The sequence below is a fragment of the Echiichthys vipera genome (assembly GCF_963691815.1).
Source record: "Echiichthys vipera genome assembly, chromosome: 9".
Lineage (NCBI taxonomy): Eukaryota > Metazoa > Chordata > Actinopteri > Perciformes > Trachinidae > Echiichthys > Echiichthys vipera.
In genome coordinates this window covers 25,373,216-25,396,845 of record NC_139834.1, presented here as the reverse complement: position 1 = coordinate 25,396,845, position 23,630 = coordinate 25,373,216, and the positions used below count along the sequence as shown (strand labels likewise).

The following is a 23,630-nucleotide window of genomic DNA, read 5'->3' as shown; positions in this document are numbered from 1 at the left end:
TACGGAGGTAAGACGGTATAACATATTAACATAGTATTGTATCATTTATAACAGTATAGGGAAGAATAAACTGTACAATATGGTACTAGTAATGTAATGTTTTCTCTTTGTTTCTATTAGTATTATATAATATTCTAAGTATCATCATGAAATTTATTGTCTGTATAAGGCAAAAATAGAAATATAATGTAGGATATACGGAGGTAAAACAGTATAACATTAACATAGTATTGTATAATTTATAACAGTATAGGGAAGAATAAACGGAGCAGTATGGTACTAGTAATGTAATGTTTTCTCTTTGTTTCTATTATAAGTATTATATAATATAGGTATTATCATGTAATATATTGGCTGATTCTATTACTGCTTTTATGAGGGTTTTATTGTTTGATTTTGTAAGATCCATAAGTAAAATGAGTGATTATTATATTATAAAAAATATATAATACAAATGATACAATATAATATAGTGTGTAGAATAGTACAGCAGTATAACTTTCAGATTGTTTGGTATTGTGTTGTACAGTATAGTAAAGTATGGCTTATAATAAAGCTACAAAATAGCACAGTTATGGAAATGTATGGGATATAATTGGCCCAGCATTCAAATAAAGAAATAGATAATATAATAATACATAAAGAATCATAATTATGGTCATTTATAATGGTGAAATCCATGGTTATATAGAGGAAATATACTACTACTATATTGTAATATATACTGCTATAATGTAGTTGTGTTGTTATGTGTGTATGTGAAGGCGTTTTCTCACGAGGGTCAGCTTCTCGTGACTGTTTTGGACAACGCGACTTGCCGTAGCAGGCAGCCGCGCTAGCTGAGTGTTGTGTTTTTTATAGTCTATGGTTGTGACAGCAGCTTTTCTCTGCGGTTAGGAGACAGTCTGTCATTTCGTTACGATGCTGTGAGCTGAGGTAGTGTTAATGTGGAGGCTGTCATCATCGTGACCGGAGGATGGAGAGGCGGGGTGAGTGTGTTAAAGGCTGTTTTTAAAGAGAGCAGAGGGAAGCTACACAGATGAGTTGCTAACCGTTATCTTAATTCAGACTGCAGGTTATGGTGACTACTACTGACTGGAGTTAAAATGTACCCGTTTCTCTTCGGTTTGTTCAGTAAATCACACTCAACAATCACCAGACAGCCATGTGCTATTGCTATACTAACTTCTGTAACGTTAGAGTTAGAGTTGACCTGATATTGTGACTTTACCTTAATTTAAAGGGGAATTACACCCATGTTAAAAAATTCATACAAGTGATTCATACAGTCTAAGATGATGCAAAAATATAAGTAAACATGAACAACTCTCTAACCTGATTCTGCCAGATGGATTGATTCGCATAATTCGCATTGGATCAGCATATTCATTTGGGAAATCTAGTTTCGAGATCTTTTGGGAAGGGGCGAAAATACTGGCTGCTGATTGGATAAACCATCTGTCTATCACCAAGATATGGACCAAATCAACCAATCAAATCAACAGCGTTGAGGCAAAGCTTGGAAAGTAAACAACATGTCGGTAAAGAATATTTGCCGTATGTGTAACGTGAGTTTGCAGATAAAACGCACAATTTCAGGAGCCCGGTCCGTATTCCAACAGAAGGATCCAAGAGAAAAAAGCGTTAGGGAGCGGCTTGCTCGATAGCTTTGCTCATCTAAACTTTGGAAGACGCCATGTTGTTTACATTGAACGGGCGAAGTTGCGTCACACTTAGTGGTTCAGTCGCTTGGCTAACATCTCCAAATTTTCACATTACCGGACTGATCTGTGGGTAAAATACAAGGGAGCTCACAGGATCAGGATGGTCTCATGAGGCTAACAACTCTCTCCCAAATCCAAAACTAGGGTGCTAAAACTCACATTTGTGATGTTATATATGGAGTTTGGGGGCAACTAAGTCATTCTGGGTAGTTTCCGATATGTTGCTTTGTTATTTTATTCATTTTTATTTCATCAAACACAAATCAACAGAGAAAAACCTGTAGTGAAACATTATCTATGTAGTGAAGCGGCTCTGGTTTTCAGTTAGCACGCTGACGGCATGTTGTCAAGATTGTCATACTGTTGGCTGGTTAGCCTCCATGCTAACAGCATTAATAACTATACTAAAAGGTGCTGTTACTACTTGTTTAGTGGTTCATTAACAAACTGCTTCTTGCAGACTGGCACGTTAATTAGAAGTTAATATATGAAGTTAATATTGGAAGTTAAAGATGACTCTGGGGCCGAGCGGTTTTAACATCTAAAGTGAAATTCCAGCGTAAAATCATCCCAGGGTCTTTTTCGGGGAATAGTCTCATCAAATAAGCCATTCAGACATTTTTTTCCGTGTAACAACTATTAATAGAGAAGTCCCGGACAGTCGCTTACAGTAATTAATGTAATGTAATGTAATGCGGTGAACACTGATTAGCTCGGGGCAGTACGATTAGGCATTAAAGCAGCTCTTTTTTAACCGCTAATACTGATCAAAAAGACACCAAACCTCTGCAGTAGCATGATAAGAGTCCCTACACATTAAACAAAGCACCAACAACGTAGTTGGTGGACCCGGAGTTTATTAAAAGAGTGTTTTAAAAGACTTACTTACTGGCCCAGGTAGCAGCTCCTCTCATGGTTAAGTCCATTCAAGTTGATCACCAAATGCAGTCCAAAAGGATTGAGCCCATTGATGCTTTAGTTATTGTGTAGGGACTCTTATCATGCTACTGCACTGTGTCTTTATGAGCAGTATTTGTTGTATTGTGTTTTATTGTGTTCACCCTGCTGCCCCGAGCTAATCAATGTTAGCCGCATTCGGCTGTTAGCGACTCTACTGGACATCTCCGTTAATAGTTGTTAGACGAAAAAATGTCTCGATGGCTTATTTGATGAGTGTCTTTGCCAAAAAAGATGAGAATGAGATGGGATGATTTTATGCTGGCATTTCACTTTAATTGAACCCCCCCCCCCCACCTATGTGTAATTACATTTTAGATATCCACAATTACATTTTAGATCTGTATGTTTTATTTCATTTGGGATATCTGAAATTAAAATCATGACTAGTAATAATTGGACTGTAGATATCTGAAATGGGAGTTTTTCCTACTACGCATCAAATAATTATTATGCTGCTACTAAAGTAGAATATGTTATTGTGCAAAATCAGTACCTCAGTTAGAGCCTTTATTTAGCTTTAATTAGCTTCAGGATTGGTTTATAAAGGCCGATAAGTTACTATGTAGGTGTCAAGCTCGCTGTTGGCCTCGCCTGTAGAAGAAACCGCTGCGTAACTATTAAGGTTAAGCATTTTTTTTGCATCCTCAGCGCAGATGACTGTCTTGTGTCTGTTAAGTCGTACTTGCTTCCCTTTTTTTTGACATCGCAGAAAGTTTGCTCAGTGTAATAGTGTGGTTGAAGGTGAAACTGAAAGCCTGGAGGTTCTCAGAGTCATCACACAGCTCATTGGACAGAGCAGGATTTATAAAATCATATTTGCAGGGATAAAATGTCCACTGAAGCCTCTCTCGTCCATATCTCCCTTTGAGTTTTTGATTGATGCTTCGGACAAAGGTCATTTAAAAGGACCTTTATTCATGACTTAAGGTTAGAGGCCTGGAATTCCTGTGTGTGTTGAGACAGTGTTTAGACATAACCATTAAGGACACACTGGTCGCAGTGTTGCTTTATATTCAAAGAGACATTATCTTATTTAGATATTGTTTAAAGAGATAACTCCAAACACTTTATCACACAGCAACCCATGATGAATTACTTGAAACTCAAAAGCCACAGGGATTTGATTGCAGACCTGAGGCGACTTTTGATAAGATTGGCCTAGTTAGAGAACAAAGCAAGCATGTGATCTGGCCAAAATATCTCATTCGCCTTGATATTATGACAAAAACACATGAATCACTGCATCATATTATGGATGAATGCCCGGGGCAGAGCAACAAGTGTGAACTGTGAACATTCGGCCTTCACAACAAACAGGTTGTCAAAAGTGACGATACTTACTTACTTCAATAAAAAGTGTTTTCAAAACCATACCCACATTCAATAGTATCATCCCATCATCTCATCTCATCTTCAGCCTCTTATCCGGGGTCGGGTCGCGAGGGCAGCAGCTTTAGCAGGGAACCCCAAACTTCCCTTTCCCGGGCCACATTAACCAGCTCTAACTGGGGGATCCCGAGGCGTTCCCAGGCCAGTGTGGAGATATAATCTCTCCACCTGGTCCTGGGTCTTCCCCGAGGCCTCCTCCCAGCTGGACGTGCCTGGAACATCTCCCTAGGGAGGCGCCCAGGGTTCATCCTTACTAGATGCCCGAACCACCTCAACTGGCTCCTTTCAACGCAAAGGAGCAGCGGCTCTACTCTGAGTTCCTCACGGATGGCTGAACTTCTCACCCTCTCTCTAAGGGAGACTCCAGCCCCCCTCCTGAGAAAACCCATTTCGGCCGCTTGTACCCGCGACCTCGTTCTTTCGGTCATGACCCAGCTTTCATGACCAAAGGTGAGGGTAGGAACCAAGATTGACCGGTAGATCGAGAGCTTTGCCTTCCGGCTCAGCTCTCTTTTCGCCACAACGGTGCGGTAGAGCGACTGCAACACCGCCCCCAGCTGCTCCGATTCTCTGGCCAAATTCACGCTCCATCGTCCCCTCACTCATGAACATGATCCTGAGGTACTTGAACTCCTTCACTTGGGGTAAGGACTCATTCCCTACCTTGAGTAAGCAATCCACCGGTTTTCCTGCTGATCAACAGTATCGAAGCTATCAAAAAAAAAAAAACAGATCTACAATCAGATGTTCATCCCAAGGCTGCACAGATGGAAATACGGGGAAGAAAATAAACTGTGTGCTGGTTTGTCAGAGACTTTTTCTGTACCAGCATCAGACTCCTGCAGGGAAGAAGAATTACTGAAGAATTACTTTATTAATCCCGCAAGGGAAAATTCAATTTTTTCAGTCTCTTATTATACATGTTACACACACACGCAGGACACAAACAGGACCTATATACATGCAAACAATTGAGAGTTGTAAGAGCGAGGGGGCTGCCCGTGGACCTTTTCCCCGAGCAGTTGGGGGTTCTCCAGCCACCAGTCCACGCTCCATTTATGGTCCACACAGGGACTCGAACCGGTGACCCTCCGGTTCCCAGCTTCCCCAGTTGAGAAATTGGGGAAATAAGGAGGTATAAAAAAAAAAATACAGTATAAGATAAACAATAAACTCTTAGCTAAATACATATAGAAAGTAAAACAATAAACAGTAAACAATAGACTCTTAGTTAAATATGGAAGTTAAACAATAGACGGTAAACAAGAACTGTGCAGGATGTTAATTTTATGTTAGATACACATCTTGGTGATGTATATATGTACATGTGTATGGATGTGTAGGTGCTTTTACCTGTTCTCTTGCTGCCAACGCACGTTGTAAACGTTTGTTTTTAAAGGTGCTCTATAAATAAAGTTATTATTATTGCAAAAAAGAAAAAGGATTATCCTCCTTAATGTACCAAGGATTTTTTTTTCCAGTCGGTTTTTGTTTTTATAGTATTTTCCCAGTCCAACATTCAGACATGGGAGCAGACAAGAACTGTGCAGGATGTTAATTGATTTATTTTCAATACACATTGAAGTTTATGGATTCCTATGTGCTTTTGCCTTTGCTCTCGCTGTCAAAGCACGTTGTAAACTTTAAAGGTGCTCTATAAATAAAGTTATTATTGCAAAAAAGAAAATGGATTATCATCCTTTAATGTACCAAGGACTTTTTTTTTTCAAAGATTCGGGTATTGAAAGAGGTCGAGTCGGTTATTGTTTGTATAGTATTTTCAAGTCTAACATTCAGATACAACCTTACAACACACTCATTATGAAACATTAGGATAACTTGGTGTTTATTTATTTTAATGTGACTTCTATGAGAGTAAAACGTTGCTGCAGGAGGCTGGTAAAGCTCTGAACGTTGAGCGTTTTGTTTCCGCATTTCTTTGTTGACACTCGGTCGCAGGTGGGATCTCGGAGGCTCGTGTATCACGTTTGCTCTTGCAGCCGGTCGGACAGGTAATCGGGGATCACACGCTCCCGACACCGCGGCGGATGAGAAGGGGAGCCGGGAATGACAGCGGCTCTCTCTCTCCCCTCTCTATCTTTATCATTTCGGGACAGTATTAAGTTCAGACAGACGGTCTAGCGTTGACGGTAAGCTCAGCTGTGTTCTGATATGAAAGAAGTCGGGTTTTTTCTTTCTTTCTTTCATTTTCCCGGATCTTCGTAAAGCGGAAACGACTGGTTAAACACTCCGCTTTATGATATCTCCTCGGTTATTGTGTATGGACTTAACTATAGGTTTATAGCATATACGTATACATGTGTAACGTTACCTACTTTATGGGATAGTTTATTCTCCTCTGTGGCCCTTAAAGTTAATGTTTTAATGTTGTTTCCGTCGCTCTCAGGTGTGTTTGTAACCTAAGCCTCACTCTCAAACCTCTCAGATGTTTTTCAACTTTCGCTGCGTTTCTATTGTTTCCTCCCTCAGAAGCACTGTGGGGATTTTTGCACAAGGATCAATTTAATTGCACGTTTTAAACACCATCTTGTGACGCATCGAATAGGTCCAGGGGTGTAGAGTAGGGTGTGTGTGTGTGTGGGGGGGGGGGGGAGCAGAGCCCCCTTCCCTACTTCCTACCAAAGATGCATAAAAAGAGCTGGATACAGTAATCGAGGCGGCGCCACGCTCATTCGTAAATCACTCAGTGGTGCATGAAGCCAAAAAAGTTCAACTGCTGCGTATAACAACGCGTGGGTGATCGGCACTACTTCGGCACTGTGTGGCCCGTAGGAGGTTTCTGCAAACTTGAATGGGGGATTAAATCATTTAATCGTGCGGCTCTTCTTGACGTTTCAAATGTTATCGGACCGAACGGATCCCGTTCTGATAGTGACATGAGTCGCCATGTAAGTCAGTGGGGAAAAGTCTTTAAGGGCCCAGTGGCATCATGTGAAGGACCGGGTAGTTACATTTCCACTGTCAGGCCGCTATGTCAAATTTGCTGAGGGGCCTGACACATTTCCCAGAGGCCTGAAAAACTGCTGTTGCTGCTGTATCAATACATGTCAGCAGGGAGTACATCACGATATATTGCCGTATCAGACCTAATCTGTATTTGTTCCTGAGTCTGCAGGATTTACAAATTGTTGTCCGGGACATCTCTGCAGCACCCCCATACGTCATGCAGAATGGGGATTTTGACACACATTTCACCTTTAACAAATACTGCGCCTCAAATGATTTGGATATTACACTAGTCGTCCATATTGCAGTTTTGATACCAATTTTTGTTTCACTTCTAATCTTGCATGGCTCTAATGTTATCACGGTGACAACATCTGCCCAAGGACAGGAAAATAAACAACGAGCAAATGACTAAAAACTAGGCCTACCTCTGTGGTAGGTCCCGCCACAGTGTTGCTTTTGCGGCTGGTAAAAAAAGAAAAAAAAGAGTTGACAAACAGTTTCATAAGTTGGCCATGAAGCATGCCACCGAGTACATACAAAAGATGGGATTTCAAACAAGCCACCAAAATATCACATGGACTGGACAAGAGCTTTGCAGTGTGGATTTTGTGTTGACTTAGAGGGTGTGTGTGTGTGTGTGTGTGTGTGTGTTTGTTGTGCATGCTCAGTTCATGTACATGTAAAATAGGTGAGCTGTGTTGACGGTGTGTGACCTGTTCTGTAGGTAGTGTGGTGGAGCCGCAGAGCGGACTCCCTTCACCCAGCCCGCAGGATCCCCTGCTCATTCCTGACTCACACATGGTAAGAAGCTCAGTATTCCTGTTAAACGAGACAACTACGTTCAGCCCCAAGTGTTCTCCTTAAAGAGTAACCATGGACATGAAAAGCAAGGAGGACAAAAATAGTTTAGAGATGGACGGGTGTAGCGGTAGCGTGCTTTCTTTGCTTAAAGTGGTATGCAAACTACTAATGAGACCTGTAGATGTAGCTGCTATATTTACAAATACAGGAATCTGTTGTTTTGAATATTGTCCGTCACATTTGGTTCAGGTATCACTGTTGAAAGCCGCAGTCACTGTCATTTTTATCATGTAATGATGTGGGTGCTGATAAGCTTACCAGCTGTATGGAAATGAACCTTTGCTTGAATCTGAATGGACTGTCTGACCTCTTTGCCCTACCAGGATGTACAGGGGTATAAGTGGGTGCGCTGGCGATTGTGGTTGTGTCGCCTGGCTGCCGTGCTGTCCTTGGGTCTCCTCCTGATTGTGTTTCACTGGCGCCCGCGGCTCGCTGTCCTTGCCCGCTGCCGTTCCTGCCCTCTGGCTTTGGCAGATATTCTGCTAATAAGAGTGAGAAAACAAATTGATTTTTTAACACCTGACATTATTACTGAAACTGGATTTTTCTTCTTTTGGCCTACGTGTCACCTTGCCCCGCTTCCAGTGATGGAGTCTTTTCCATACTGATGCTAATTCTGAAGAAAACACTGGATACTTTTAGTTTTTCACAAGTACACATTCATACAAAAATCTTAGCAATAACTGTTAACCATTATCTGTCAGGTTGTTGTACACACCATTTTCCGACCTGTATTCATGGCCCAAGCTGCCAACCATCTGTGTGGTTCACACCTACTCACTGGGTGTAATGATGGAATAGGATATTCCTCTTTACATATTGCCATATTTGCAAACATCCAACTCTAAAGCTAGGAGCACGTCTGTCCACGGCAGTATTCTATACTGCGTAATACCTATGTTGGTGGAGTTTCCAGTAATAACGGATGTATCTGTGTCGTTTTTTCATTCAGGACCGTTTTGGCCAGCAGCACGTGGTGGAGGTCCATACAGAGGAGATGGAGGATGGCAGGTCAGCTATATGTCTTCATGTATCACAGCCTAACCTTAGCTTTTCAACACTTTGCACATATATATATATAGGAAAACACAAGAAGGAAAGCTGTATGTAGCCTTTACTGACTTGGTGCGTCCCTTTCAGTTTGGAGTTGTTGGGAGAACTGGAGGACAGTGAATGGAGGGATACAGTTCAACTGCACAAGGAGGAGGTAAAGAAGAAGAAGCGGATGTTTGGCTGAATGATGAGCTGAGGGATCTTCTTTCACAAACTGAAAGCGACCATAACTGTGTTACAGAAAACGTTGCTGCACTACTACGTGTTTGAAGGTCTGCGCTACATCTGGCTGGACAGGAAAGGAGCTTTCTGTCCCGTCAGGTACTGAAACAGGACAACCAGGAATATTTGGATTGAAACTGTTTTAAGCAATGCTTCTTTCCACACATACTCAATTAAGGTTTCAATATATAGCTAGAAAGTAAACTATTATAATACCCTTTTTATTTACAATGTTAAAACCTTCTATCTTTGTCTGTAGTGTCCTCAATGAGGACTGGACGTGCAAGGACCTGTACGGCTTTCAAAAGGGCCTGAGTCACCTGGAGCAGAGCTTGAGGTAGGAAGAGATGCACGGGTGGATAAATCCAATGTTTCTTCAATCTCAGAGGGCACTGCCGAGTGATTCATGACATATTTTTTAGGAGACTCATGTATGGGCCCAACCTTATTGATGTGCCTGTGAAGCCTTACAGTAGACTACTGTTTGAGGAGGTGAGGCAGACAATCTATCTATTGTACGCCACTTTTATGATGAATGTTTGAAGTGATGTTTTATTTAAAATCCTGGTGCAAGCATCACATTTAACTCTTCCCTTTATCTGCTTTTTTAGGTCCTCAACCCATTTTACGTGTTCCAAATTTTCAGCGTCACCCTGTGGACGATCGATAGATATTATTTTTATGCCCTGTGTATATTTATTATCTCCATTTTCTCCATCACTATCTCACTTTATGAGATCCGCAAGGTGAGTCTGTAGTGGTATACTTACCCTGATTACAATCTGTTTTGTTGTTCAGCTCTGGATACGGATGCAAATAGTATGAAACTTACTCCACAGCAAAGCATCACCCTTCGCAACATGGCGCGGCTTGTCACAAAGGTCACAATACGGAGAAACTCGGGAGGTGAGCTTTGTACATACGTATTCTTCTCCCAATGTGAATTTCTCGTCTTTTCAGAAAGTGATCTACGTGGATTTGTTATTTCATTGATATTTATGGTCTTTTTCACTTGGCTTTAACACAAGTCCTGCAATAATGTGCTTCATCTGAAGGCAGAACAGTGACAGAAAGATATATATCGTTTAAAAAACTTTCGGCACAGAGAGAGCGCCTGCTAAAGGAATGAAGGCAGAATCAAATCATTACCAACACCTTTTGGACCACCTTGGTTTCCTGATGGGTTGAGGAGTTGGTGAAGAGGTTACGGTCTCTCGTATGATAAATTACCATCATTTAAAGGGAGTCAGAAAGAGTGAAAGACGGTTTTGATTTGTACCCAGGTGTTGTTTGAGATGGTTCACAATAATAGTTGCCATGTGTTCTCATTTCCCTTTTCTCACAACGGAAAAACAAAAGTAGTCAAAGTCTTTAATAGAACTTTAAGCAGACCTTACACCAAACAACTTTTCAAGCAGTTTCACTGTAGCAGACAAATCCGCCTAGAAAAAAATCACAAGAGTTTTGCTCGCTGCCATGATCTCGATTGTATGGTGTAAGATTGTTATAAATCCCAATTCGAATCGTCTCAAGTCCGTCTTTTCCTCTTCATTATTGTTAGTTTTTAGTTTTGGCTCACACAAATAGTGAAGTTCAGTTACATGAGCTTTGTCAACAACCAATATGTGCTCTTTCTCCAGCACAAGCAACAAACCAGGTAGACAGTAAACATGGAGGGAGTCTGGGGAGTCATGCCTAAGGGTTACTGCCTGACAGGGTGTCCAATTATCAGGTGTAAATAGACACTGCAGAGGCGAAAACTGTCCGACAGTCCATTTACCCTTAGGTGAAGTCTCAGTTTTCTTTGACTGTGGGAAAGGAGGGGAAGTTGGTGGAGTTTTGGAGTGTACGAGACAGTGGTCAGTTAGTCTGTTTAATATGGTGTGTATCTTATCCCCTGGCCCACACTTGTTTTTGATGAGAAATCTTAACTTTTGAAACGATTCATCTCTCATTCACACGGTCTCTACCCATTAGAATAGCGCAGTTAACTGGTGGACGCTGGGAGCGAGCTGAGGCGTCAAAATTCAAAATCTAAAGTTTGAAAGCTAATGTGCATATGAATTATGTTGATGCAGGATTCAAATATTTGAAACAACTGGCTTTGCAAATGTTATTTGAGAAAGGAATTAGATTTAAGTGTATTGTCCCAGAGGGATATTTGTTTTCCCAGCCAGATATAGACAGCACACAAACTCTTTATGAATGCATTCATCATCTCAGCTCACAACCGTGTCAGGTTCAGGGCTGCTGTTGCAGAAAGGAGAAAACTCCTTTCCTCTCCATTTAAGAGTCCTGAGTCCTTTAAGTGTCCTAAGAGTGTTGATTTCAGGGGGGATGAGTAGCATCTGCTATTGTAAGGACTCAGCAGTGTGATGGCTCTGAAATGGAGAATAATCAGTTTCGTCTGTGGTATCCATGTTATGATGAGTGAACAATATCTATATCTATTTAAAATCCAGAAATGTTTTGGTGCACCGATGATAACAAAATGAAATGGTTGTTTCATTTTAATGCCTATAAGTTGGAAGCTTGGGAGAAAAATGTGAGAGTGGAGAACGTGAAAAAAATTGTCAAATCAGCTCACTGCCTCAGCGTTTGTGCAATGACGCACAGTAACAATGTCTTTATGGTAGGTTGTAGGGAAAAACTAATAAACATTTGTTGTAAAAAGGAAAGGAAATGTGTTGCTTTTGTGTTTGAATGAGTGTAAACAAGGACATTCATTCCTAGCTGTGTGTGTTCTCAGTGGAGGAGTGTGTGAGCTCGGAGGAGCTGGTCCCCGGAGACTCTCTCGTCATCCCTCAGGAAGGTCTGCTGCTGCCCTGCGACGCTGCCCTGCTGGCTGGGGAGTGTCTAGTCAACGAGAGCATGCTCACAGGTGATCAACAGACCGCAACAACACCACCAGGCAGAGCAGAGCAGAGCTGTTTTCCTCATTTCATTAGTGTGATTAGCACAGGGTTGTGCGGTGGTGTGGGAGTATCCCTTAAATGTTCCCTTCTGCTCTACATTATGTTATGTCCAATCGCCAGTAGTTGCGTGATTGGCCGCCGCAGCCTGACGTCAGGTTGCGTTTCTCTAAAAGTTGGTTCTGTTTCAACTTTTCGCCGATAATTTTTTCCACTGTGGCTCCTACTGCTGCAGCCTAAAGGCACTACCCACATACAAATGAATGGGAGGATTGGCGCTTTCACAGCAACACCTGATGATGGTGATTGGCTTGAATGCAATGTAACTGTAACGGTGTATTGATATATCTATGGTCCCCTTCTTCTGTCGGTTTCATCTGCAATCTATAATTTTGGCTCTAGTGGATCTCAAACTTTTCTCAATAATGAACCCCCTTTGAAATATTTTTTCAGTACCCCCTGCCTGCACAAAACATTTTTGTTAGAGAAGAAAGGTGAATAACGTGACTCCTCACAGGAGTCACATTAGTCCCCTTCACCTGTTGTCATCATTTCTGTGTGCAGGTGAGAGTGTCCCGGTGCTGAAAACTCCTCTGCCAGCTGCTGAGAGGAAGTACAGCTCAGAGACCGAGCGCAGGCATACCCTGTTCTGTGGTACCCAGCTCATTCAGGCCAAAGGGGGAGGACCGGGAGGGAGCGGTGCTGTTGCTGTGGTCACAAGCACCGGTGAGTAGAGATTCACTGATGATCTGAGTCTGTAACTCTTTGATAAGATGTCTGTTCACAATTATACAGGTATGATACCTTGTGGTGTTCTTAACCTCTAGTCATGCTATGGAGCAGATGCACATTTTGTTGGACACGTGTCACACTGTTCCACTGATCTACAGGTGACAGTAACACAGCAAGACATACAGCAATGATGAAAAGAAAAGAAGACCGCGTGCTAGTTTACATGAATCTAAATGTGAACACATTTGTTTATAAGGAAACTCGACTGGGCAACTTTCAGAGACAGTTCTCCTGTTTATATCCTGTCCTCAGGGTTTTTCACAGCCAAAGGAAACCTGGTCAGCTCCATTTTGTATCCTCAGCCAACTGACTTCCGCTTCTACCAAGACTGTGCCAAGTTCCTGCTCATCCTGGGTTTTGTTGGTAAGAGCTTTAAATGCAAGTGTATGAAGAAACTCATGTTATCTGTATCTACAGCTGAGTTACTCAGCCCGTAATTTAACAATAATTGACCATTAATTAACTCTTTCCAATGTTTTCCTTCTTGTTTCAGCTCTTTTTGGCACCATATACAGCTTTGTGGTCCTCTTCAAATCCAATGTAAGTGCAAGCCACAATGAAAGTTCATGTTTATTTGACATGCCGACATAATATCACTGACTGTGTGTTAATTTGTGTCCAGGCGACCTGGCTGGAGTTGGTGATTAGGAGTCTGGATGTTGTGACCATTGCAGTGCCTCCTGCCCTGCCTGCTGCCATCACTACAGGCACTATCTACGCCCAGCGCAGGCTGAAGAGCCTCGGCATCTTCTGCATCAGTCCACCACGCATCAACATTAGCGGCAAGGTCTCACTCTTCTGCTTTGACAAGGTGAGGGGAAATCATTAACTGAAGTTTTCTGTGTATATGGAGAGCAGTCATGGCCACTTAGGTAAAACTTTGTTTCTCCAGACAGGAACTCTTACGGAGGAGGGTCTGGATGTGTGGGGGGTAATCGAGGGGGGACCTGCAGGTTTCTCAGAGCTGGTCCCAGATCCCAGACTCCTGCGACCCGGGCCCATGCTGTCAGGCCTGGCCTGCAGTCACACTGTCACACTTTTGAAAGGACAGCCCCTCGGAGACCCTCTGGAGCTCAAGATGATCGAGTCCACTGGTTGGGTATGACATAATATTATTTATTTGCATTTTTTATCAGGAGATGCAACAACATTTTCACTGAGTGTGCTACAGATAGGGTTGTTTCAGCACAGCAGCACCAGGTGTTGTCCGTGCACCAGGCTCTGTGGTTTTGATGTGTTCTATCACTCTCTGTGCTTCTGTACTTCCTGCTTTACAAATGAAGCACTGTACCACAACAGTATTGAGGTTGGAAACCAAGCCTCATGCCTGCCTCACAGTTAGACTTAGAATAAATAAATATAAATGTGAATATATGTAAATATTAACAGTTTATTTGAAATACTGTGTTGGTATTGATGTGAACAGATAAAATCCTCTTGTTCACACTTCTGAAACATTGCAAGACCCAATTTTTATTTTTGCGTGCTTCATAACATCATTCATCCTACTGTGAACTCCGGTTATAACATGTTAATAAGTATCTTCAAATTGTATCTTATCTTCCAGACACTCCAGGAGCCAGAAGGAAATGGAAATGTGCTGGATGCAGAGTTTGGAGGTCACAGAGTTTTGGCTGTTTTGAGACCTCCTACTTCAGGAACTGTGAGTGTCCTCCCAGCTCTCTCTCATATTGAGTGATCAGTTATGAACCTCAGTTCCTCTTAACCACTGTAAAACTGTTGTATAGGTAGTGACCTTTCCCTTTCTTAACCTTAGTGCTAGCTTTTCACATCATGGTTAAATATAAGTAATTACAAGGCAATTTTAATGTAGATGGAGGAAAGTTGGTGCATCAGAATCAGAATACTTTATTGATCCCCGGGGGGAAATTCTTTCGTTCCAATGCTCCGTGCACAGTAGAAACAAGCCATAAAGATGAATAAAGTAGAAATAAAATAAAGTAAAGACTCAAATAAAATACAATTAAAATAAATCTAAGTAGCTAATAAATAGCCAATAAAATACAGTACAAATAAATAATAAACAATCAAGTAAACAATCTGAAGTGGGTGTGAAAATACAATCTGAGATATATACACTGTACAATTAGGTTGTTATGGCAAATGAAATGAAATGAGAACAGATATTTATATTTTGTTTTGTTTTGTTTTTAAGTAGTCAAGAGTCTGATAATTAAAGAGATGAGTTGTACAGTTTAATGGCCACAGGTAAGAATGACCTCCTGTGGCGCTCAGTGGTGCATTTAGGAGCAATCAGTCTCTGGCTGAAGGTGCTCCTCTGTTCAGCCAGAGTGTTGTGGAGAGGGTGAGAGCCATGCTGCAGTATCGCCCGCACCTTCGACAGCATCCTCCTGTCTGACACTGCAGCCAAGGTGTCCAGCTCCACCCCCACAATGTCACTGGCCTTTCTGATCAGTTTATTGAGTCTGTTGGCATCGGCAACCTTCAGTCTGCTGCCCCAGCACACTACAGCAAACATAAAAGCACTAGCCACCACAGACTCATAAAACATCCTCAGCATGGTCCGACAGATGTTGAAGGAGCGGAGCCTCCTCAGAAAATAGAGGCGGCTCTGTCCCTTCTTGTAAAGGACTTCAGTGTTCTTAGTCCAGTCCAGTTTATTGTCAATGAACACCCCCAGATATTTGTAGTGTTCTACAATGTCCACGTTATGCCCCCGGATGGAAACTGGGGTCACTGGTGTCTTTGGTGTCAGCATTGAGTATTGTAACCTCTGCTTTTTTTAATTTACTTTGTCAATATCTGTCCAGAGTTTCCAGTTATGCATAACTGATATTCTTCTCTTTCATTTCGGTGTCAGTCCACAGGTGAGGCGGTAGCAATCGTCCAGAGGTTTCCCTTCTCCTCGGCCCTACAGAGGATGAGCGTGGTGACGGTGGCCCATGGCGGACACTCTGCTCTCGCTTTCATCAAAGGATCTCCAGAGATGGTGGCGAGCCTCTGCCGAGCAGAAACTGGTCTGTTCCTCAATTATAAGAATAATAACCCTTTAATGTATAAATACATACATACATAGGTAAAAATACAACTGCAGTGCAGCATTTTTAGTTATTTGGAATGAAATTAATTTTACATTGTGTCTACACTTTCCATTTTATTTATACTAAACTGGATGCTTTATGTTGACAGTGCCGGCGCAGTTCTCCACCAAACTGCGCAGCTTCTCCAGTGAAGGCCTCAGAGTTCTTGCACTCGGGTGTAAACCAGTAGACAGGAACACCGACTTTAAGACCATTGAACGGTGGGGACTAAGTGTGTGTTTCCTTCATTTGAAGCGTGTTGTAAATCCAGTCATACTTAAAGTGTAATTCCGGCGCAATATCATCCCATGGTGCCTGGGATGGTCCCTCGCCTCGTGTGGATGTGAATGACTGCTGTATGTTTGAGGAGGTGATTGGAGGGGCCGTAGGCGCTGATTAGCAGCCACACTTCTGTCAGTCTGCCCCAGAGCAGCTGTGACTATTATTGTAGTTTACCACCACCATGTATGTCTGTGTGAATGAGTGGAACCTTGAGTACTGAGAAAGGCACTATATAAATCCAATCCATTCATCATTAAATACATCCAATAAGCCATCGAGACAGTTTTTTTTGTGTAACAACTTTTAACAGAGAAATCCGGGGAGAGTCGCTAACAGCTGGAAGTGGCTAACCCTGATTAGCTCGGGGCAGTACGCTGAGGGCATTAAAACAACTTTTTTAACCACTAATACTGCTCAAAATAACACCATAAGTATCCCTACATATAGGGAATATGTTACACATATTTGTTAGTGAAGCCAAGACCGGCTGAAACATACATGAAAAAAACTGTCTCGATGGCTTGTTTGATGTATGTAAGTGCAGAAAAAGATCATTGGATGATTTTGCGACGGGATTACACTTTAAATGGAGTTCTTTGTCTCTTTGCAGAGGGGAGGTGGAGAAAGACATGCAATTCCTGGGTTTGCTGATGATGAAGAATCTGGTGAAGCCGGAGAGTGCCACCGTTATTAACATCCTGAAACTGGCTCAACTTCGCAGCGTCATGGTCACTGGTGAGAGAACCTTTACTCTTTTTTATTAATTTATTATTAAGGCATTAACTAGCATCAACGGCTTGTCAAATCTGATATGGTCCTTCTTCACATAGGAGACAACATTTTAACAGCAGTCAATGTAGCAAAAAGCTGTGGGATGGTACGATTTGATGAGAAGGTGATATTCGTCAATGCAACCCCCCACACTGCCCAGTCCATGCCCACCCTGAAGTTCAACATGGAAGATGGAGCGGCTGCTCAAAGGCCTGTGGAGGTGGTCACTCAGGTTGGTGCTGCTCGTCTGTTTAAGTCTACGCTCAACCATTGTCAAAATATCTCTTACTCATCTTGTAAGTCATGGTTCTGTTGTATGAGGATTGTTTAACCACAACTTTCCAAGACGTCATGCTCTGGGTCAACACTGACTACGTTCACATGCATGAAATATTATGGCTTTTGCTGTTATTCTGAGAAAAGACAATATTCCGACTAAGCTGTTTACATGGCTAATGAAAATGAATACTACACTAATATTCCAGTTTACATGCTTTCATTTCATTTGAGGGCGGCAGTAGCTCAGTCCATAGGTGACTTGGCTGGGAACCATAGGGTCGCTGGTTCAAGTCCCCGTGAGGACCATGTATGGAGCGTGGACTGGTGGCTGGAGAGGTGCCAGTTCATCTCCTGGGCACTGCCGAGGTGCTGTTGAGCAAGGCACCGAACCCCCAACTGCTCGGGGCGCTGGTCACTGGCAGCCCCCTCGCTCTAACATCTCTCCTTAATTGCATGTATAGGCCCTGTTTGTGCATGTGTGTATTTCGGGCCTGTGTGTGTATGTATGTATAATAATAAGAGTGAAAATAATTCAATATCCCCGTGCGGGATAAATAAAGTAATTCTTCTTCTTCTTCTTCATCCTTCTTGAAAAGTTCAGTGTTGTGATGTTTGCACATATCCAAAAACCTGTTGATATCCAAGTCTTTCATAATGTTCGAAAGTATAGTAGTAAAGTAGGTATGTTTCCTTTTGAGCATACGTCTATACCCCATCCTTGCAGACTGTTGGCTGGTTGGCTTATGTTCAGTCTCACATAGCCAACTGTGTCAGTGCTGTGGTCTGTTTACACCGCTTATCATTCTGATATAACAGGAAAAACGCTCTGGCTGGTTTGCATATCTTTAAATGAATGAATCATCTTGGGTGGCAGTACTCTCCAGATTCAGTAACGTTGATCTTGCAAAGCAGATATGATAATAACATCAGCATATCCCATATGTCTTAATCAGAAAATGCTACATGTGAGAGAAAAAGGCCTCATTTTGAATACTCAGAAAGAATATGGTGTTTACATGACCTGTATCCAATTTTAAATATTGTCATATTCAGAGTTTGATTGGAAATTCAACCTAAATATTTGTCTTTTGGTTCCATTTGCTCTCATACGACTTGTTTTAAGAAGCATTTGAATCCATTTTTAAACATTGATATAAGCAAGATTTTACTAACTGCTCATGTCACGCATATTTAATGATTAAGTAGTTGTCACAAATAACAGGGACAATCATGGCCTGCATTTTTAAACTGTGAGTTTATTTATTTAGAATTTTGGCTGCTGTTATTAATGCGTTTCTCTTCTCCTCTCAGGGCCTGTACCAGGGTGGGTTTGACTATCACTTGGCTATTAATGGAAAGTCCTTTGCTGCCCTCTGTGATCACTTCCCTGAGTATTTGCCAAAGGTACAATATTTAATTATACTTGTAATTTGGTTCAAACTGAGCCATTAGACGGTATTTCAGGCACATCGTTTCTTTAAATAACAACTATTTCCTTGACATGCTGCCATTGCAGGTTTTGTTGCGAGCCACAGTATTTGCACGCATGGCTCCTGACCAAAAAACCCAGCTGGTGAAGGAACTGCAGAAACTGAAGTGAGTTCACACACAGAAGGGGAAAGGATGGGAAACACACAATGATAACAGACAGAGTATAAAAGCAGTCCTGACACCTACTTGAGATATAGATGGATGGATTGATAGATAAACTGTCATATGCTATAGTCTTAGATATATTTCTCTTCCAGTCATGAGTCAAAACACTGGCTAAGAAAACCCACACAAATCCACTACTACAAGTTAAATACACAAGAACATGTAGAAAGTGAACATATCTGGTATACGGGTAATGACTGTAGTGTAAAAATACAAATTGAAATGTGAATATCGTTGTGTTTACAAAGGCAACAAAAAATGACGTATAAAATTGTATTTCCTGAAAAAAGTGGAGAGTTTTCTGAGCTGTTTCTCTATATATTTTTTTTTAATTGGAATCTAGTGGCCATTGGAGAAACTGCATCTTGGAGCAGGTCCATATTGACTTCAACACAACAACTATTGTGTTTGCTCTACGTGTTTAAATCAAGACTTTGCAATCAACAATATTGTTAAACTCTATGTCTAGAAGTCTATGTCTATGTAATCCTGTGGAATACTAGTGTTTCATCTGTTTGTGGACTGCTACACCAGAAGTTACGGGATAAATGTATAATCACAAATGTAGTATTTGTAATTTTAATAATTTTTATATAATCAAACACTGGCTACTACCTGACTTTAAATAAAACCCTTTTATTACTGCAGCTACCGCGTAGGCATGTGTGGGGACGGGGCCAATGACTGCGGGGCCCTGAGAGCTGCTGACGTTGGCATTTCCCTCTCTGAAGCTGAGGCCTCAGTCGCGTCGCCTTTCACTTCTAAGACTGAAAACATCAGCTGCGTGCCGCTGCTTATCAGGTGAGAAAGAAGGGTAAATATGCAGGGTGCCTTTTAAAAAAACGATCTGCACAGGAAGAAATAATAACTTGTGTTTCTCCTTGTCTGTGCAGAGAGGGCCGGTGTTCTCTCGTCACATCCTTCAGTCTCTTTAGATACATGGCCCTGTACAGCCTCATCCAGTTCTGCTCCGTCCTCATCCTCTACACAGTGAGTAGCAGCGGAGCACAGCACCCCCTCATTTTCATTTGTATTTCTGTCCAGTGCGTTTTTATACAAAAAAATATGTAAATTAACCAACAATAGATGAAGTGATTGAAGAAATGTATTAAAACCCAGCTCATCGTGAAACGTTATTTAACTGTTTCCTTTCACATGCTCAGAATTTAACTTGAAATTGGTTTGTGGGGCTAGAAAAGAGGTTGCCACAATGTCATGTTAGCTTAAAGGGGTAGTTCTAAAAAATATTGGAGTTTGGTCGTATAAGGTACTTATCCATAATATAATAATATATAATACACTCGGCTCCAGCCCCCCCCCCCCCGATCGCTTGTCCCCACGACCCCGACAGGGACAAGCGATTGAGGATGAATGAATGAATAATACACTCACTACACAAAGTTAGCTCTAAAGGTAGCACCCCACCCCCACACAAGTCACATTAGCATAGTAAATAAAAAAGAAACGTTAGCTGTTTGACTGCTGCGGTGTATAGAGACAAAGCATTACTTAAATCAAAATGTGATAATAACATAGGATTGAATTATTTATCAACCACACAGGATTATGAAATGATGACTCTGAACACCTGTTTGATTTTCTGTCTTTCTGTCTTGCTTCAATTTGGTGTATTTGAATCCAGAGCTATTCGTTTGTACCTATCAGCTGCCAATGAGTCACACTGATCACCAAAGCATTGCTTACAGAACGTCCAATAAAACGTGGCTTCTTGACGTGTGTGTGTGTCCAGGTGAGAACAAATGTGGCTGACCTGCAGTTCCTGTTCTGTGACTTTTTTGTGGTGACTCCACTGGCCATCGTGATGGGGAAAGGAGGCCCCGATAAGACGCTGCACGCCTCCAGACCCTCAGCCAGCCTGCTGGCCTTGCCCGTCCTGGGCAGCCTCTTCATCCACACCTGCATGATTATTCTGGGCCAGCTGGCTGCTCTCTTCATCACCACCTCGCAGGATTGGTCAGTAAAAAGACATGCAGCTGTAAAGAGCTCTTATTTCACTTAACAATATCCAAGAAGGTGTGGCTGCAGAGCTCCAGGCTTCGGCCCATCTCCTCTGTTGGAGCCTTTCTGATCCTGAGCCCGGAGAAGGAAGTGATTGACGTCTGAGATTGGGTACACCAGAGACAACACGATAGTGTGCATTATAGCTCATTAGTTTGAGTCATGGTTTGGAGTTAGAATTAGGTCATATATCCAGTGCACAAAACAATGACTCACGAGTGATGTTAGTATATAGCATACTTTTCTCCATTATAATGAGCCATAGAAGGTCTAGCCTATATTAAAAGGCTGTATAATTTAAATGTAGTAGGGCAGGAATCCTTATAGCCCAGAATGTCCTGGAAAAGAAAAACGTACTGTAGCTATCGAGCCGTATCATGCAGCTACAGCCTACTTGAAAATGTATGGATAGCGAAAATAAAAAAATGTTCTATTGACAGCATTACTGTTCGTTGTCTCTCCTCTTGCCAAAAGTATCCTTTATGTCAAACCCCCAACCTGGCAACCTCAGGCTCCCTGAGAGCTGTCAATCAAAGTGCCGTTGCTTCGCCCCCCAATGTCAGAAACCTTCCCTGCGAGCGAGCGTAGAAAGCAGTCCACAAGCGAGCAGAAGCTGCCTCTCGCGCTCGTGTATCATGCCCACCACGAGCGCAGAAATAACCCTCCAGCAGCGAGCGAGAGCAGATCCTCTTGAGCTCAAGGGATTCAAATATGCGTGCTATGATTAATATCTGTGTATTCACAGGCCAATATCTGTGTATGTTAAATCACAAACATCGCTCATGAGTCATTGATTTGTGAGCTGGATATATGACCCAATTCTAACTCCTTACATGGCATGGACGTTATACAATGTATTAAATATACACTCAATAGGATACTTAATTTATTAACAATAAGCACTATATAACTATACATCGGGCAATGTAATACAATAGCTATTAAATGTTATTTATTGACAAGAAAGCACCATAAACGCACAGGATTTCCTACGCGTGATAATGTGACTTTCCACCATGGGCCCTGGCCATGGAGACGGGCCCTGAGCCTGGAGCTTTGTAGCGGACCCTATTGGAATATTCCAAAGAAAGATTTAATGTTTGTTTTTACATTCACTTTTTTAGGTACATTCCACTCAATTCAACAGTGTACGGCACAGCCAACCTGCCCAACATGGAGGACAGCAGTGTGTTTGCCCTGTCAGGTTTCCAGTACATCATCATGGCTGTGGTGGTCACCAAGGGCTACCCTCACAAGAGACCTCTCTACTACAACTGTGAGTCGTCCGAATGTGTCCGAGGATGATCATTAAACACCCAGACCCATGCTGACAAATTGGTCTGCTATTCATCATCGTCAGCTCCATTATTATTGTCACAAGTGGAACTGATTGAAGATTTCGGACCCTGACCTCAGAAGTGCTTTCTTCTTCTTATCGTCCCAGGGATGTTCCTCTGTCTGCTGTTGGTCCTCTTTGCCGTGATGACTTGGTTGGTGTTGTATCCTGGGCCTGTCATTGGTCGAGTACTTGAGCTGTACGACTTCTCTGATATAGATTACAAAATGCTTCTCGTCGCCTTGGCCGCTCTCAACTTCCTCATTTGTTTTGTTGTGGAGGTGAGTGATGATGGGAAATCCCCTGTTAGGATAATTGTTCATTTACATTTACATGAAAGATTGGTGGCTCAATCATGAGCTCCGATCCTCCTACAAGAGCCGGAAAGATGTCTATAAAGATATATACCAAGTCATGAAGAAGAAAGTGCCTCTGGTCATCTTGAGTTCTTGACGCAATACATACAAATGAATTGAATTATTATTGTAAAAGCCCTTGTTAACTGTCCAGTTGTTGTTGTTTTTTCCCCAGGTGTTGATAGACCTGGGTATCCTGAACTGTCTCCGGTTGCTGCGTGGGAGGCGCCAGTCAAAGAAACAGTACAAACGCCTGAACCTCCTTCTGTCTGAATCCCCGTCATGGCCGCCCCTTAATCAAACACTGTCGCCTACAGATCACACAGTCATCCAGTTTAGCTAGCATCCACTCACCCCTCTGTTGAACACTGTCAAAGCCAAAAACACTATGGATGTCTGAGCTACATCCAGACTTAACCAACAATGAGACGTCATGTTTACCGTGATTAATAAAAACTATTTTTATGTAAACTAAAGTGTGTGTGTGTGTTGACGTTTGAGATTTAATATTGTGGTGTTAAAGAACCATATTGCAATGATGGGTTTGCATATTTGAATCAAATTATAAGAGCATTTTCTCTCCATTTGGATAAATTTTTTGAGATTTCCGCCTCCGCCCCAGTACATAAGAGGTAAATGGCATTTAGTTAGCGTCACTCAAAGCTTTGATCGATTTGTTTTACAATAGTTGGTACTCTGGATAATCTACAGCTCTCACTGTGATTGGTATTCACCGGAAGTATCCTCAACCAAATAATCTTGTGATCTTTTAAATTAAATAAACTCTCCACTACATCTCAGTTCTCATCAGTTATGTTAATTTTGATCAATGGCATCCAATAATGAGAAAGTAGGCCTGTTACTGCACCCTAGGCAGACTCTCACAACAGCATATTTACAGCTGCTGCAAGACGTTTGCAGATCTACCCTGAGGGGGGAACAGAGATGCTGCTAAATAGGACAGATGCTCACTTCCTGCAGAAGTA

General features: G+C 42.0%; 1 protein-coding gene across 3 annotated transcripts; it reads left to right on the top strand.

Annotated features, from left to right (window-relative positions):
• Window positions 1-946: 946 nt before the first annotated feature.
• On the top strand, window positions 947-23,060 carry atp13a2 (ATPase cation transporting 13A2). 3 transcript variants are annotated; one of them, XM_083920387.1, is made up of 29 exons: window positions 947-989; window positions 7,768-7,844; window positions 8,228-8,395; window positions 8,857-8,915; window positions 9,045-9,111; window positions 9,199-9,278; window positions 9,439-9,516; window positions 9,602-9,671; window positions 9,791-9,925; window positions 10,019-10,085; window positions 11,929-12,060; window positions 12,656-12,817; window positions 13,136-13,246; window positions 13,377-13,423; window positions 13,506-13,694; window positions 13,776-13,982; window positions 14,451-14,546; window positions 15,726-15,882; window positions 16,055-16,166; window positions 16,838-16,962; window positions 17,058-17,230; window positions 18,589-18,681; window positions 18,794-18,873; window positions 19,582-19,734; window positions 19,827-19,923; window positions 20,684-20,907; window positions 22,077-22,228; window positions 22,397-22,569; window positions 22,820-23,060. In XM_083920387.1, exons 1-29 carry the CDS (start codon window positions 977-979, stop codon window positions 22,985-22,987), a joined length of 3,465 nt encoding a protein of 1,154 aa, XP_083776513.1. In that variant the 5' UTR covers window positions 947-976; the 3' UTR covers window positions 22,988-23,060. The 3 variants fall into 3 exon arrangements, with proteins under 3 accessions (XP_083776513.1, XP_083776515.1, XP_083776514.1); XM_083920388.1 differs by lacking the exon at window positions 947-989 and adding an exon at window positions 6,097-6,223; XM_083920389.1 differs by lacking the exons at window positions 22,397-22,569; window positions 22,820-23,060 and having other exon boundaries at window positions 20,766-20,907; window positions 22,077-22,217.
• The last annotated feature ends 570 nt before the right edge of the window (window positions 23,061-23,630 follow it).

What these genes read in the sequence shown, in the direction of transcription:
- atp13a2 (XM_083920387.1), top strand. An exon ending in CACCTGGAGCAGAGCTTGAG is followed by an intron (nt 9,517 to 9,601) that starts GTAGGAAGAGAT and finishes CATATTTTTTAG; the next exon opens with GAGACTCATGTATGGGCCCA. An exon ending in TCGCAGCGTCATGGTCACTG is followed by an intron (nt 16,963 to 17,057) that starts GTGAGAGAACCT and finishes TTCTTCACATAG; the next exon opens with GAGACAACATTTTAACAGCA.